Source organism: Microcebus murinus, chromosome 7 (genome assembly GCF_040939455.1).
Source record: "Microcebus murinus isolate Inina chromosome 7, M.murinus_Inina_mat1.0, whole genome shotgun sequence".
NCBI classification, from domain to species: Eukaryota; Metazoa; Chordata; class Mammalia; order Primates; family Cheirogaleidae; genus Microcebus; species Microcebus murinus.
The window spans coordinates 16,459,426-16,471,513 of NC_134110.1; the positions used below are offsets into that span (position 1 = coordinate 16,459,426).

The window sequence follows — 12,088 nt, forward strand, 5'->3', positions numbered from 1 at the left end:
AGCAGACAGGCCACCAAAGGGTGCAGATCACAGGAGCAAGAACATATTGTTTCTCTCACTAGGGATAGAGGAGGCTGGATTACACACCAAGGCTTATGCTTGAGACGGTGCTGGGTATCCCTGGCTGCAAGGGCAACCTCTCTGGGGCGGGGCAGGTGGGCACGGGTGACGGACGGGCCTCATGTGGCCATTCATAGCATCTGGGAGGCCATCCATTACACAAGGGCAGGAGGCCTGCCTGGAGATCTGCCTTTTTGGCCTAATAACTGACAATGGTCTTTGTGTTTCTGGGGGGAAAGGATACCAGGGATGTGTTCTGGGCAGTGGAATTGCAGGGACAGAATTTCTTGGGCATGCACGTGTCCAGGCAGTGAGGCGTCCAGCACATTTTATAGAGTGGCACGGAAGAGAGGACAGCATCCAGACAGGTGGGGCCTGTCCCAGGCCTCTGGAGCCTGAGGGCCAGTGGGAAGGACAGAGTAAGAACAGGTAAGCCAACACACAACTGCAATAACCACCTGTTTCAACACCTGCCGCGTTAGGGAGAGGTGCCGGGGAGGGCATGCCACTTTAAGCAGGGTGTCAGGGACAAGAACTCTGCAGAAGACATTTACATTGAGACCCAAAGAGAGGTGGAGGCGAGTTAGGGAGAGGGAAGAGAGTGCCACGAAGGGGCAGAGGCTGGAACGCTGTGGTCGAGCAGCGAAGAGGTGCTGAGGCTGGGTGGCTGACGTGTCCGGCTGGAAAGGGTCCTGGCAGATGTAATTAAGTCAAGGATATTGAGAGGTCATCATGGTGGATTAGGGTGGGCCCTGAATCCAACGACAAGTCTTCTAAGAGAAGAAAAGGTGAGAAGACACATAGGGAAGAAACCACGTGAAGGTGGCGGCAGAGATTAAAGTGACGTGTCTACCACAGCCAAGAGGGTAAAGATTGCCAAAGCCGTGGGAGGCAGGAGGTGGATTCCCCTGCAGTTTCGGAAAGGAACCAAACCTACTGACACCTTGATTTTGGACTTCTGGTTTCCAGAACTGGGTTCCAAACCTGGCCCACACCGTCTCACTGTGTGACCCTGGGGAAGTTACCTAATTTCTCTGATTCAGCTTTTCTCTGTACAATGGGGATAAAAATAACGCCTCTCGCACGGGGCTGCCCCAGTGATTTATTGCACTAGGTAACTGCCCGAGGGAACCCGGCACAGGTGAGGACCCGCTGCGTTCACTGCTCTTATCACGACCGGACGTGGAGGAGGTAGGGCCACAAGAGCCTGCCGCAGGGACTCAGGGGCTCTGGCCTCGAGCAGCGCAAGGACGTGGTACTGTTTACTGAGAGGGGGAGGTGGGGCGGGACTGATGCGGGAAATGTCGGGTGCCGGGATGCGGCTGCTTGCCGCCTCCCCGTAGCTCCACATCTCCGCAGGCCAGTGCTGTGCGTGGTACCCTGCTGGGGCTGGCCCCGGGCACAGAGCCGCAGGGGGCCCTGCGTGCTGTTGCTTGCGTGATCCTGACTGGGTAATGTTTGAATCCCACTGGTTTTGATTGGATGTTAAAGCTTGTAGTTGATTGATTGGATGTTAAAGCTTGTAGTTGATTGGATGTTAAAGCTTGTAGTTGATTGGATGCTTTTTGAACCCTTCCAAGGGTATAAAAGCAGGAGGAGAACAAGGAAGGGGGGAAGAAGGGTCAGAAGATGGGAAGTTGGGAAGACAGCTGTAACACTAGGTGTGCTGAGCCTGCTGTGGAAGAATAAAGGCTGTTCTCCAACTCTTCGTGTGCTGCTTGGTTCTTTCCCCGGTCAAGAGCTGTAACACTAGCTGTACACATTGCCACAACAGGACAGGAGGTCACACTTTAGAAGTGCTAGGTTGGGAGTGTCTGGGAGAAAACCAGAGAAGTTGGTGGGACAGTGCCCCTTGCGGGTGGGCAGGGGTTTTATCTGTTTGCCTGTCACTACTGGCCCACACCTGGCAGGGTGCACAGTTCTGGCCTAGCAAGGTTCACTGAAGGCCTCAGCGGGAAGGAGCACGAGCTGGGGGAGTGAGAGCGCCGCCTGCCCCCCTGGTACCTCCACTGTCGCCCTGTCCCAAGGGGCGTTGCTGGGCGATAGATACATCGGGGGTGAAGGTGATGTGCTGAGTCCTGCGAACCCCTCTGCTGCCAGTGTGTGGTGGCCCTACGAGTCCCTGCGCTCCTCAATGGCAGCGCAGGGAAGAAGAGCCGCGGAGAGAAAAGCCATAACCACCCCCGCGGGAGAGAGAGGAGATCCCGAGGAAGAGGAGGAACCAAAGACTTTTACAACAACACTGTGGTTTCCACAACAGCCCCCCTCCTGGCACCGCTGGACCTGGAGGGCTGGGGTTAGAATCCCAACACGTGAATCTCACGGCAGGCCAGGCCCAGGAGGGTTTGCTCACGCGGCTCACTGAATTCGGGGGTCTTTAGCAGCTTCTTGTCGCAAAATGCTCCTGTGGTATCCCCGAGCACCCACAGTGGGCAGAACAGGAAATAGTGGGGACTGTGACAGGGTTCAGCCAAGGCATGAGGCCACAAAGCTTGGGAAAGCCTCCTCTCTAGGCCACCAGCGGGGGGATGACCGTGCCAGTGTCATCCCAAGAAAACAGACAATACTGGGTCCCTTAGAAGTTGTGCCTACTGCATTCACCTGGCATTCATAACACCTATTCTTGCCCTCACCTAAAACAATCTAAATGTTGACAGTCTCGGGATATAGGGTCCTTTGAGCATTTAGCAGTTCTGCTATCCTCCTACTATGACATTCACAAGGTGTCACCTGACATGGGATAACATATGATATGTGCCAAAGAGGACGTGTCTTTGGCCAGGGCCCATGAGCTCCAATCACAAACGTGGTGCGTTCATGACAACCTCAACCCTTGCAAACTTCTCTCTGCACTTAACACAGCCTCTCCACTTAAGTTGCCCTACTGTGAGCTGCAAAACTGCTCCATGGGTAGGCAGGGCAGGGCAAGCGGTCTCATCCCAGCTCTTTTGTTAGTGGAAACCACAAGAGAGGCCACTTATTAAATACAGACAAAGATTTTCTATGCGTTCTCATGAATTATTCTAGCTTCTAGATGAAGAGGTAAGTAACAGCCGTCAGTTGCTATAAGGAGTTGCACTGAGATTTGCAGGCTTGTCTTCCCTGGCGTTGAAGTCTGGCTCTTCCCACTCTACCCTGTCAGCTCCCTCTAAGGGAAGACCCTTCTGTTCTCCCCCAGAGAACAGAAGGGTCTTTCTCAAGGTCACATGACCAATAACCAACAAAGCCAGGCCCAAATCTCAGTGCCATGAATCAAACCCAAAGGTCTCTTTGCAGGGCTTGACGTCAAACTATTAACTTCAACACAGAGAAATGTAAAACCTGAAACCACTCTCTATTAATTTCTCACCATTTAGCTAACTAGGGTTTCTAAGCAATCTGCCCACCCACGCTTTTAATTAAGAAGTCATTCCTAACAGATTAAATACCTACTATGTGCCAAGTACTCTGCAGGGTTCTAGAGGGGAAGGTTTTAATAGACACAATACTCGATGCCAATTCTTACAGCATTACTGGAAAGGATGGTGTTCCCATCATTGACTAAACTGTGAGCGCAAGTTTTCCTTTCATCTGGAGGTTCCCAACGTTGGCTGGCCACTGGAGTCAGAGCTTGGATTTAAAACACCCAATTCCTGGGTCCCACCCACAGAGTCTGTGATTTCATTGGTCCGGGGTCTAGCCTGGGCATCAGGATTTCCAAATGCAAAAGACGTCCGCTAAGTGTGCATCAACAGGATCTAACTGTGGACATTTCTCTTTAGTCATGATTTACAACTTGTTTGTTTTCAAAATTGACGTGATGCAATTGATGACACACAAGGCATAAAACAGACCATTAAGAGAAATATTAAGGAAAGAAACAGGAAACATCAAGAGGAGAAGGGAGAAACCAGTGGTAAAGGCATAACTAGGCACAAAATCTATCCCTGAATCTTGTGGAGAATCTGCACGAAGGCAAACAAGAAGGCTCATGCTGTCCTCAGAGTCAATAGAAAGAAATTGAAGAGGAAAAACACCCAAAATACTTATTTCTGTCAAATAGGTCTAGGAGAACCCATGAAAATATTTGTATGAAAAACCCAGATACTGTGTGACGCATGAACCACCAGGCTGCTCCCAAATCAGCTCACAGCCAAGTTGAAGGTCAGCTTCTCTTTCCTGAAGGTCTACAGGCTGCCTGAGAATGACCTTCGACTGCATAAACCGTGAAGCAGGCGAGAGGGACTGTCATCAGCTGTCCTGGGAAACGTTTCCACCAGGGCCCCAGCAAGGAATGAAGGAGCCAGCTCAGCATAGAACGTTACTGCACCCGTGTTCACGGAAAGAGCTGTTTAAGCTGAGATGTCATTTGACACACACACAGGGCCCCCGCACTCTGGACCTTGACTCGATTTTATTTCCCTTCTTTTCTGATTGTTAGTGGGAGGCAGACTGTGCTTTATGGGAGGCAGTGACAGCTGCAGCTGGGAAACCCCAACCGAGGCCCGCTGGGGAAGGCCTGGGCAAGGGGGACTTACGGGGGGTTGTCACATTTCCTCTGCCGGAAGCGGGCTCCCGTCCCACACGTTCGGCTGCACATGCTCCAGGCGCCCCACGGGCTCCAGTCTCCGTCCACGTGCTCCGGGATGGGCGTCTTGCTCACACAGTCCCCCGCTCGGCACCACTGAAACACAGCAGGGAGGGCCGGGGCCCCAGGCACTCAGCAAAGCTGCTCACTCAAGACCACAGGGCTGCGATTCCCTCCTTGCCAAAATATGCCACGCTGCCAAAAACCGACTTCCAAAAATTACATAAAAGTATACTATTTCAGGTTGTGCGTGTTTGCTAACTTTAATGACATTCCTTACTTACTCAACCTGACACCTACATCCCACTGAGGTTTGGATTTTGCCCTAAATTTCTACACGGAATGTGCTCCATTAGGATTTTCTGAATTCCCAGGAAAAGGATTAATCCCCATGGCTCATGAAGAGACCTGAGCCTCTGTAAACTGTGCTTAACGTGAGAGCGTTTCTCTCTGCCAGGCAGCATTTCCTGGTTCTGACGGTGGAACTTCACAGGGTGTTGGGTCTGCTGCTTAGAGATGACACAGCCAGCTCCACATGGGTGAACCTTGGTTCTTTCTGAAGAGAAGAGAAAACCCATCCTCTAAAATGAAATTTCCGAAGTGCATGGCACATGCCCTAGGGCACGAGATGCGATTTTGTGGCTCCCAACCAAGGAATCAGAGTGAAACGTAACTTCCCTTTCAACTCTGTTTCGATCCCTACGGCGAGACCACAGAAGGAGTCCGTGGCTGCTGGTCCCGTCCCCTGTCCTAACACTCACTGATCTCACGAGGATCAGGCTCGCTCTCTTAACACCTAGCTAGAGTTGGATAACGCTGTTCTCATCAAACTCATTTTATGAGAGCTTTCTGTGTACGGCAGGTGATAGTTTGTTTCATTTAAAATATACTGATGGAAAGTTTTCCTTTTAAGTAAATTCACTCAGGTGACAAAAGGAGTTAATCTGACAAAAACATAAAGTAAATGATTCTTACGTCTTATTAGAAAAAGGAGTGAGGTGATATAGGAGTCCTCTGTGCCCAGAGTGGGCTCCGTGGGGACTTCTGCGGTGCCCAAGGGATGTCCCCGGGGCTCCTGAGCACAGGGTACAGACCGCCTTCCAGCAGGAGAGGGGCCAGGTGCCCGGGGCAGGGGGAGGCCGGGGGTTACCTTGTCTGCCCCACACTCGGTGCCATCCAGGGGAGGGTCCAGCTTGGTCTTGCAGGACGTGTCTCCTTCTACCAGGCACCACAGCCCAGCGCACATCAGATGCTGCGGGACAAGGGAAGGAACCGTGATTGCAGAGAACGCCCACACGCACAGGTCACAGCTGGGCTCCGGTGTGGCCCAGTTACCATTCGGGATTTGAACCATATGGGAGAACAGGAGGGTCATGGGTCTGGATGGCCAAAAAATAAGTGCATCGTTTCAACTGGTTCATTGAGATCAACAAAAAATTCTGTGCATATCCTCCTAAGGAGGCCTTGTTCCACTGGGTGGAGCACAGCAGTTCCAACACCAGCTACCGAGGGCCCAGGAGGTACGAGAGGCAGGGCACAGCCAGGAGCAGCAGCCCGCGCCTCCCTGGAGTGCTCAGCAAACAAACCCTGTCCACTGAATGTGGTGAGGGAGCAGCAGATGCCCAGGACTGCACAGAGCACATAGGAGAGGGATCGAACCAAGCCTTGTCAGAGAGGGCTTTCTGGAATAGGCAACCCTGGAGCTGAGGTTGCAGGAGTGGGCAGCCGTTATAAGGCCCCAAAGTGACATCAAAGGGCCCTGAAGCGCTTGGGCCCCGTGACCACAGGGTTACAGAGGCAACATTCCCTTCCACCTATGGTCACCTGTTTTCTAGCTCAGCTGAACTGTGCGTAATTTCTTATAGCATTTCACCTAGAAAATTTTGGAACTTCTACAAATATACAATTAACATAATTCTACTAAAATGAGAACAGGCACTTAAAAACACAGACTCCCAGTTGTATTAATAGGAAATTTGGACATCAACAAAGTGCTCAGAATGAGACAATTTATCAAAATCACAGAGGCAGACACAGCCAGGGTCCTTCCCCTGAGGACTCATGTGCAGACAGTGCCTTCAACCAAAAGGGACGGGCGCTGGAAAACCCCACACCACTTGGGGGGGATGACACTGAGGCAAGTTCCATGTGTCTCTCAGAGGGTCCTGGTGGGATGGCCCGTTGCCTCTGGCAGTCACATACCCATCAGCGCACCTTTCCTGACTCCCCTCCCTTGTCCCCTCACGGGGCTTCCCGGGATCGCTTCCCAGATAAACTACTTGCACCCAAATCCTTCGCCTCATGGTCTGAAAATTGACAACAGATGTACTTAAGGATCTTTTAAAGACACAGCGATCCAGGATGCCAAACCCAAAGGCCGGAGCGGGAACAGGGAGACATCACCCTCCAGGGTGTGGCAGGGACCCTGTCACGGCAACCTTGCAAATGCCGTGCGCACTCAGCTTAGAGTCTGCTCAAAGATCTGCATAGAACAGACACACAACTGCGCTGTCTAAAGTTAAAATAAAAAATGTTTAGAAGTTGAAGGGACAAAAATAAGAGAAAGGGAAGGAAAGCAGAGCTGGAGAGAGGCTTTTAAAAGGAGCTAAGAAAAGCCCACAGCTCCTCCTCATTTTTCGAGTATGTCAGAGCTGATGTTTGCCCTTAAAGAAGTCGATGACTCAAGTGGAATGTTGTACATTTGGGTTCAGAAAAGTCTACATGTTCCCATTACCGTTCACCTCTCAGAGGGGTGGTAAAAAGATGAGAGCCCTCAGCGCAGCACCAGCTGGTCCCATAAAGACTGACTGCGCCTCATTAAATGTTTGATTCCGTGCACTGTGACCTAAGGGCTCTTCAAAAGCGTGGCGTCCGTGTGCAGACACGTGCTCGTGAGACGAGGCTGACCCAGGAGGCGAATTTACAGGGTAGGAGTGCTGGGATTGGGAGAAGGAATTGCCACATCAGGAGAAAGAGGAAGAAGGTGGCATAGACTGTTTATTATGCATTTTATAGACAGTGCTTTCTCATAAAACTTTTCTAATCATCAAAGGAGAATGACGTTAGGCAAAGATTCCTTAAACAGAACACGAAAAGTAATGACCCTAAAGAAAAAAAAAAACTGATGAGTTATACTATATTAAAATTAGGAACTTCTGTTTATCAAAAGACACCTATGAGAATATGAGAGAGGGTATCTGCAACACATGAGAGAGATATTTTTTTTTTTTTTTTGAGACAAAGTCTTGCTTTGTTGCCTAGGCTAGAGTGAGTGCCGTGGCGTCAGCCTAGCTCACAGCAACCTCAAACTCCTGGGCTCAAGCAATCCTCCTGCCTCAGCCTCCCAAGTAGCTGGGACTACAGGCATGAGCCACCATGCCCGGCTAATTTTTTCTATATATATTAGTTGGCCAATTAGTTTCTTTCTATTTATAGTAGAGACGGGGTCTCACTCTTGCTCAGGCTGGTTTCGAACTCCCGACCTCGAGCGATCCGCCCGCCTCGGCCTCCCAGAGAGCTAGGATTACAGGCGTGAGCCACCGCGCCCGGCCGAGAGAGATATTTTTAATCCATATAACCAAAGTGTTTGTATCCAGTGTATATTTTTAAAAGTCAACAAAGAACTCTTACAGATCAATTAAGAAAAAGACTCAGTAGAAAAATGGGCAAAAGTCTTGAACAGACACTTCACAAGAGAGGACATTTAAATGGCTAGTAAACCTACGAAAAGGTGCTTGGTTTCTTTAGTCATCGGGGAAGGCAAATTAAAAGCACCATTAGTACCTCTACACGCCCACCAGAGTGTCTAGAATAAAAACGATGAAGAACACTGAGCGTCGGCAAGAATGTGGCACAATGGGAACTCTTGTCCACTGCGAGTGAGATTTTAACTCTGTTCAACAGCTTTGGAAAACTCTCTGGCAGTATTTACTAAAGCCATTCTAGTACCCAGCAATTCCAATCCTAAGTATGTAACAACAACAAAAAATGTGTATATATGTTCACCAAAGCCATTGTCAAGAAAGTTCATTGCAACACCATTTGTATTCCAAGTTCCAAGTTGGAACAATCCGAAGGCCCGTCAACAGCTGAATGGATAAACTATGGTATATTAGAACAATGGCATATTAGAACAAGGTATATTAGAACAATGGTATATTAGAATTATGGTATATTAGAACAATGGTATATTATAACAAGGTATATTAGAACAATGGTATATTAGAACAAGGTATATTAGAATAATGGTATATTAGAATTATGGTATATTAGAAAAGGGGAATGAGCTGCAAAGGGGACTTTAGAACTGTAGTCTGTGCCCCAAGCTCAGCCACCAGCACTGCTCTGCATGCCCAAGCCACACAATCACTGTTCTTGTGATTGATTTTGACTATGGGATAGAGTAGACTACATGAATGCTCTTGGTCCCTGGGATGCTGCTAGATCCAGACCTGGCGTTCATGCCATGTTTGCGAATGACAAAGTGCTCTGATGTCACCCTGAGCCCCACGACAGCCACGGACGGCACACAGGATGGGGCTTTCTCCACTTCTCCAGTGAGATGTTTGCGAAAGTCAAGGGGCCCGGGCTGGGTCAGAAGCATGAGACTCTTGAAGAAGAGAACTAAAATAATGTAATGGAAAATGTATTTGAATAGCAATTCAAGATCCTAACCTGAACTGAAAGATGATCTCAGGCTCATATTGAAAAGCAAAGCCCACTTCCAGGAAAAAACGGCAGAGGATGATGAACCCGGACCCAGCACGTCCTGATAAAGTTGCTGGACTTCCAGGACAAAGCCAAAAATCCTTCGGGCAGCCAGGCAAAGAGATTAAGTCCCGGACAGTGGGGAAAGAGCCTAGGCCGCATGCAGATGTTTGCTCCACAGCTGCATTACTGCAGGGGCAGTGGGGTGAGGCTGATAGGACACAGAGAATGAACACGTGGCCCAGGAAGTGCGTATCAACTAACACCACTCAAGTATTTAGGCAACAGAAAAACATTTTTGAACTTACAAATCGTAAAATCCTTTTTTGGAGAAAATACCAAAGGATGATCTTCAGCCAGCTAAGAAACAACTGGCGAACCCACAGCAAATGACTAGCAGCGAGCACTGATGAAGGTATCAACTGAAACCAATGCAAGGACTGAAGTCAGAGGACAGAACACACGTGACAGAAACCCAGACCAGGTAGAGAGAGGAACCACCAGGGAAGAAGGTGGGCTGAGGCAGGAGCATGGCAGCTGCCTCTATATATGCCAACTTTACCTTTTCTTGTTGGGAGAGGAACAAAAATATAACAGAAAAATTTTAAAAACTGAGCTATAAGAACTTTTAAAGGGAAAATGTTGACCATGCAGAAAAATAATAACATTTGGGAGTGGAGGGAAGAAGGGGCCTGGAGATGGAAATGCATGTACTTGCTCATGCTCATGGGGTTAGGTGCCCTAAAGAGAAGGGTGACTGACTGCTGCACCTGCTTCCAGGAATAGCAGACTAGATACTGTGTGGGAGGCAGGGCTGTTCTTCCAGTAGAAAGCAGCTAGGGACTGCAACAAAACAGAATTCCTATTGCTGAGCTCACCAGAAGTAAAGGCAATATCCGAGCAAACAAACATGAAATACATACAAAGCTATATTTATAAATACTTACAAACATACCAATCAGTGCTAAGCACATACAAGGGTGGGTTCCCCCGAGGGCTGTCACTGGTCTTAGAACTACAGTTGGGAAAAAAAAAAGTCTGGGACTGGTAGCAAAGTCAGAGGTTCTACCTGGGACACCAGGTTAAACCAGTAGAAAGGTTAGTGGCAGTCCCTGGCTTTGGGTGAAACAAATATAAGCTCTCCCGAAAGAAAGCAACCTCAGTCCTACAACCACAAGGAACTGAGTGCTACTAACAACTATTAAGTGAGGTTGGAAGCAAATCTTTCTGCGGTTGAGCCTTCAGATGAGACTACACACCCTGGACCAACACCTTAATTGCAGCTTCGTTGAAGATTGCAACGCAGAAGACCCAGCCAAGGGATAACAAATGTGTGTTTTTTTAAGCCACTGCCTTGTGTGGTGAGTTTTTAAGGAGCACTGACACAGATATGTTTTTGATATATTCCAAAATACCAAAGACTAGGGGGATATCTTTAAAGCATCAAAAGAATAAAAACATGGAGAATTAAATGTATACAGTTAGTTACAGGGTGATCACTGCAACGAGAACGTAAGTCTTCCAAAGAAGAAACATAAGATGTAAAAAGAGAAATCCATAAAATATAATGAGGACGGAAAAAAGGAAGCAATAAAAACAGAAAGCATAAAATAAAATATAGTGAGAAAACTCAGACCAAACATATCTAACATAGCAGTAAATGAGCTAAACTCATCTATTAAAATAAAAAAAAAATCTTTTATATTAGATCTGTGGTCCCCAACCTCCAGGTCACAGACTGACGCTGGTCTGTGGCCTGATAGGAACGGGGCCGCACAGCTGCAGGTGAGCAAAGCTCCACCTGTATTTACAGCCATGCCCCACCTCTCACACCCCTGTGTTAAGTTCCACCTCCAGTCTGATCAGTGGGGGCATGAGATTCTCATTAGGACTGTGAACCCTACTGTAAACTCATATGTGAGGGATCTAGGTTGCGTGCTCCTTATGAGAATCTAATGCCTAATGATGTGAGGGGGAGCTGAGGTGGTGATGCTAGGGCTGGGGAGCAGCTGCAAGTACAGACTGTCATTAGCAGAGAGGTTTGACTGCACAATAGTTATAATATACTTGATTCATCCCCAAACCATTCCTCTCCACCCCCTGCTGTCTGTGGAAAAAATATCTTCCATGAAACTGGCCCCTGGTGCCAAAAAGGCTGGGGACCACTGACAAACCAACACTCAATTATATGCTATACAATAGCTCTCTCTTATCTGCAAGACCCCCCTCCCCCGCCCCCCCATGCCAGAAACCGCAGATAGCACTCAACCTGATTGCTGTCAGTGAGAACACGTTTCTATTCTTGTCTTCCACCTGCCAATGTAATGCCTTTTCCATCTTCACGAAGCACTCATCATGCACTGCGGCCGTAACTTTTGCAGTTTGAGGTGCAATAGCAAAAGTAGCATGAAGTTCTTTTTCCTTCTTCATAATTTCACGGATAGAAGATTTGTTCTTACTGTGGATCTTAGCAACCTCAGCCCATGATTATTTTTCTTTCCTTATTAAGTCAAGACTTCTCACCTTTTCATGTAAAGAAAGCACTTTACAGCTTGTCTTTGGCATATCTGAATTGTCAACATCACTATTCTTGTGCTTTGGGGCCATGATTAAGAAAAATAAAGATGAGTCCAACACAAGCACTGGGATTCCAAGACAGTCGATTTCATTGAAAAGGCTACCAAGTAACTAATGGGCAGGAAGTATAGACAGCATGGACACATGGGACAAAGGGAAGATTCATGTCCCAGGAGA

The 12,088-nt window shown here is 48.4% G+C and overlaps 1 protein-coding gene across 1 annotated transcript in view; it reads right to left on the reverse strand.

The window, feature by feature from the left end:
• Positions 1-12,088, reverse strand: part of LOC105871276 (A disintegrin and metalloproteinase with thrombospondin motifs 17) — a 200,756-nt gene that overhangs the window by 25,307 nt on the left and 163,361 nt on the right. Inside the window, exons 9-10 of the mRNA XM_076004811.1 lie at positions 5,778-5,879; positions 4,578-4,723 (exon numbers count right to left, since the gene is read on the reverse strand). Of these exons, the coding sequence (XP_075860926.1) occupies positions 4,578-4,723; positions 5,778-5,879 (248 nt within the window). The remainder of the gene's footprint in view (positions 1-4,577; positions 4,724-5,777; positions 5,880-12,088) is intronic.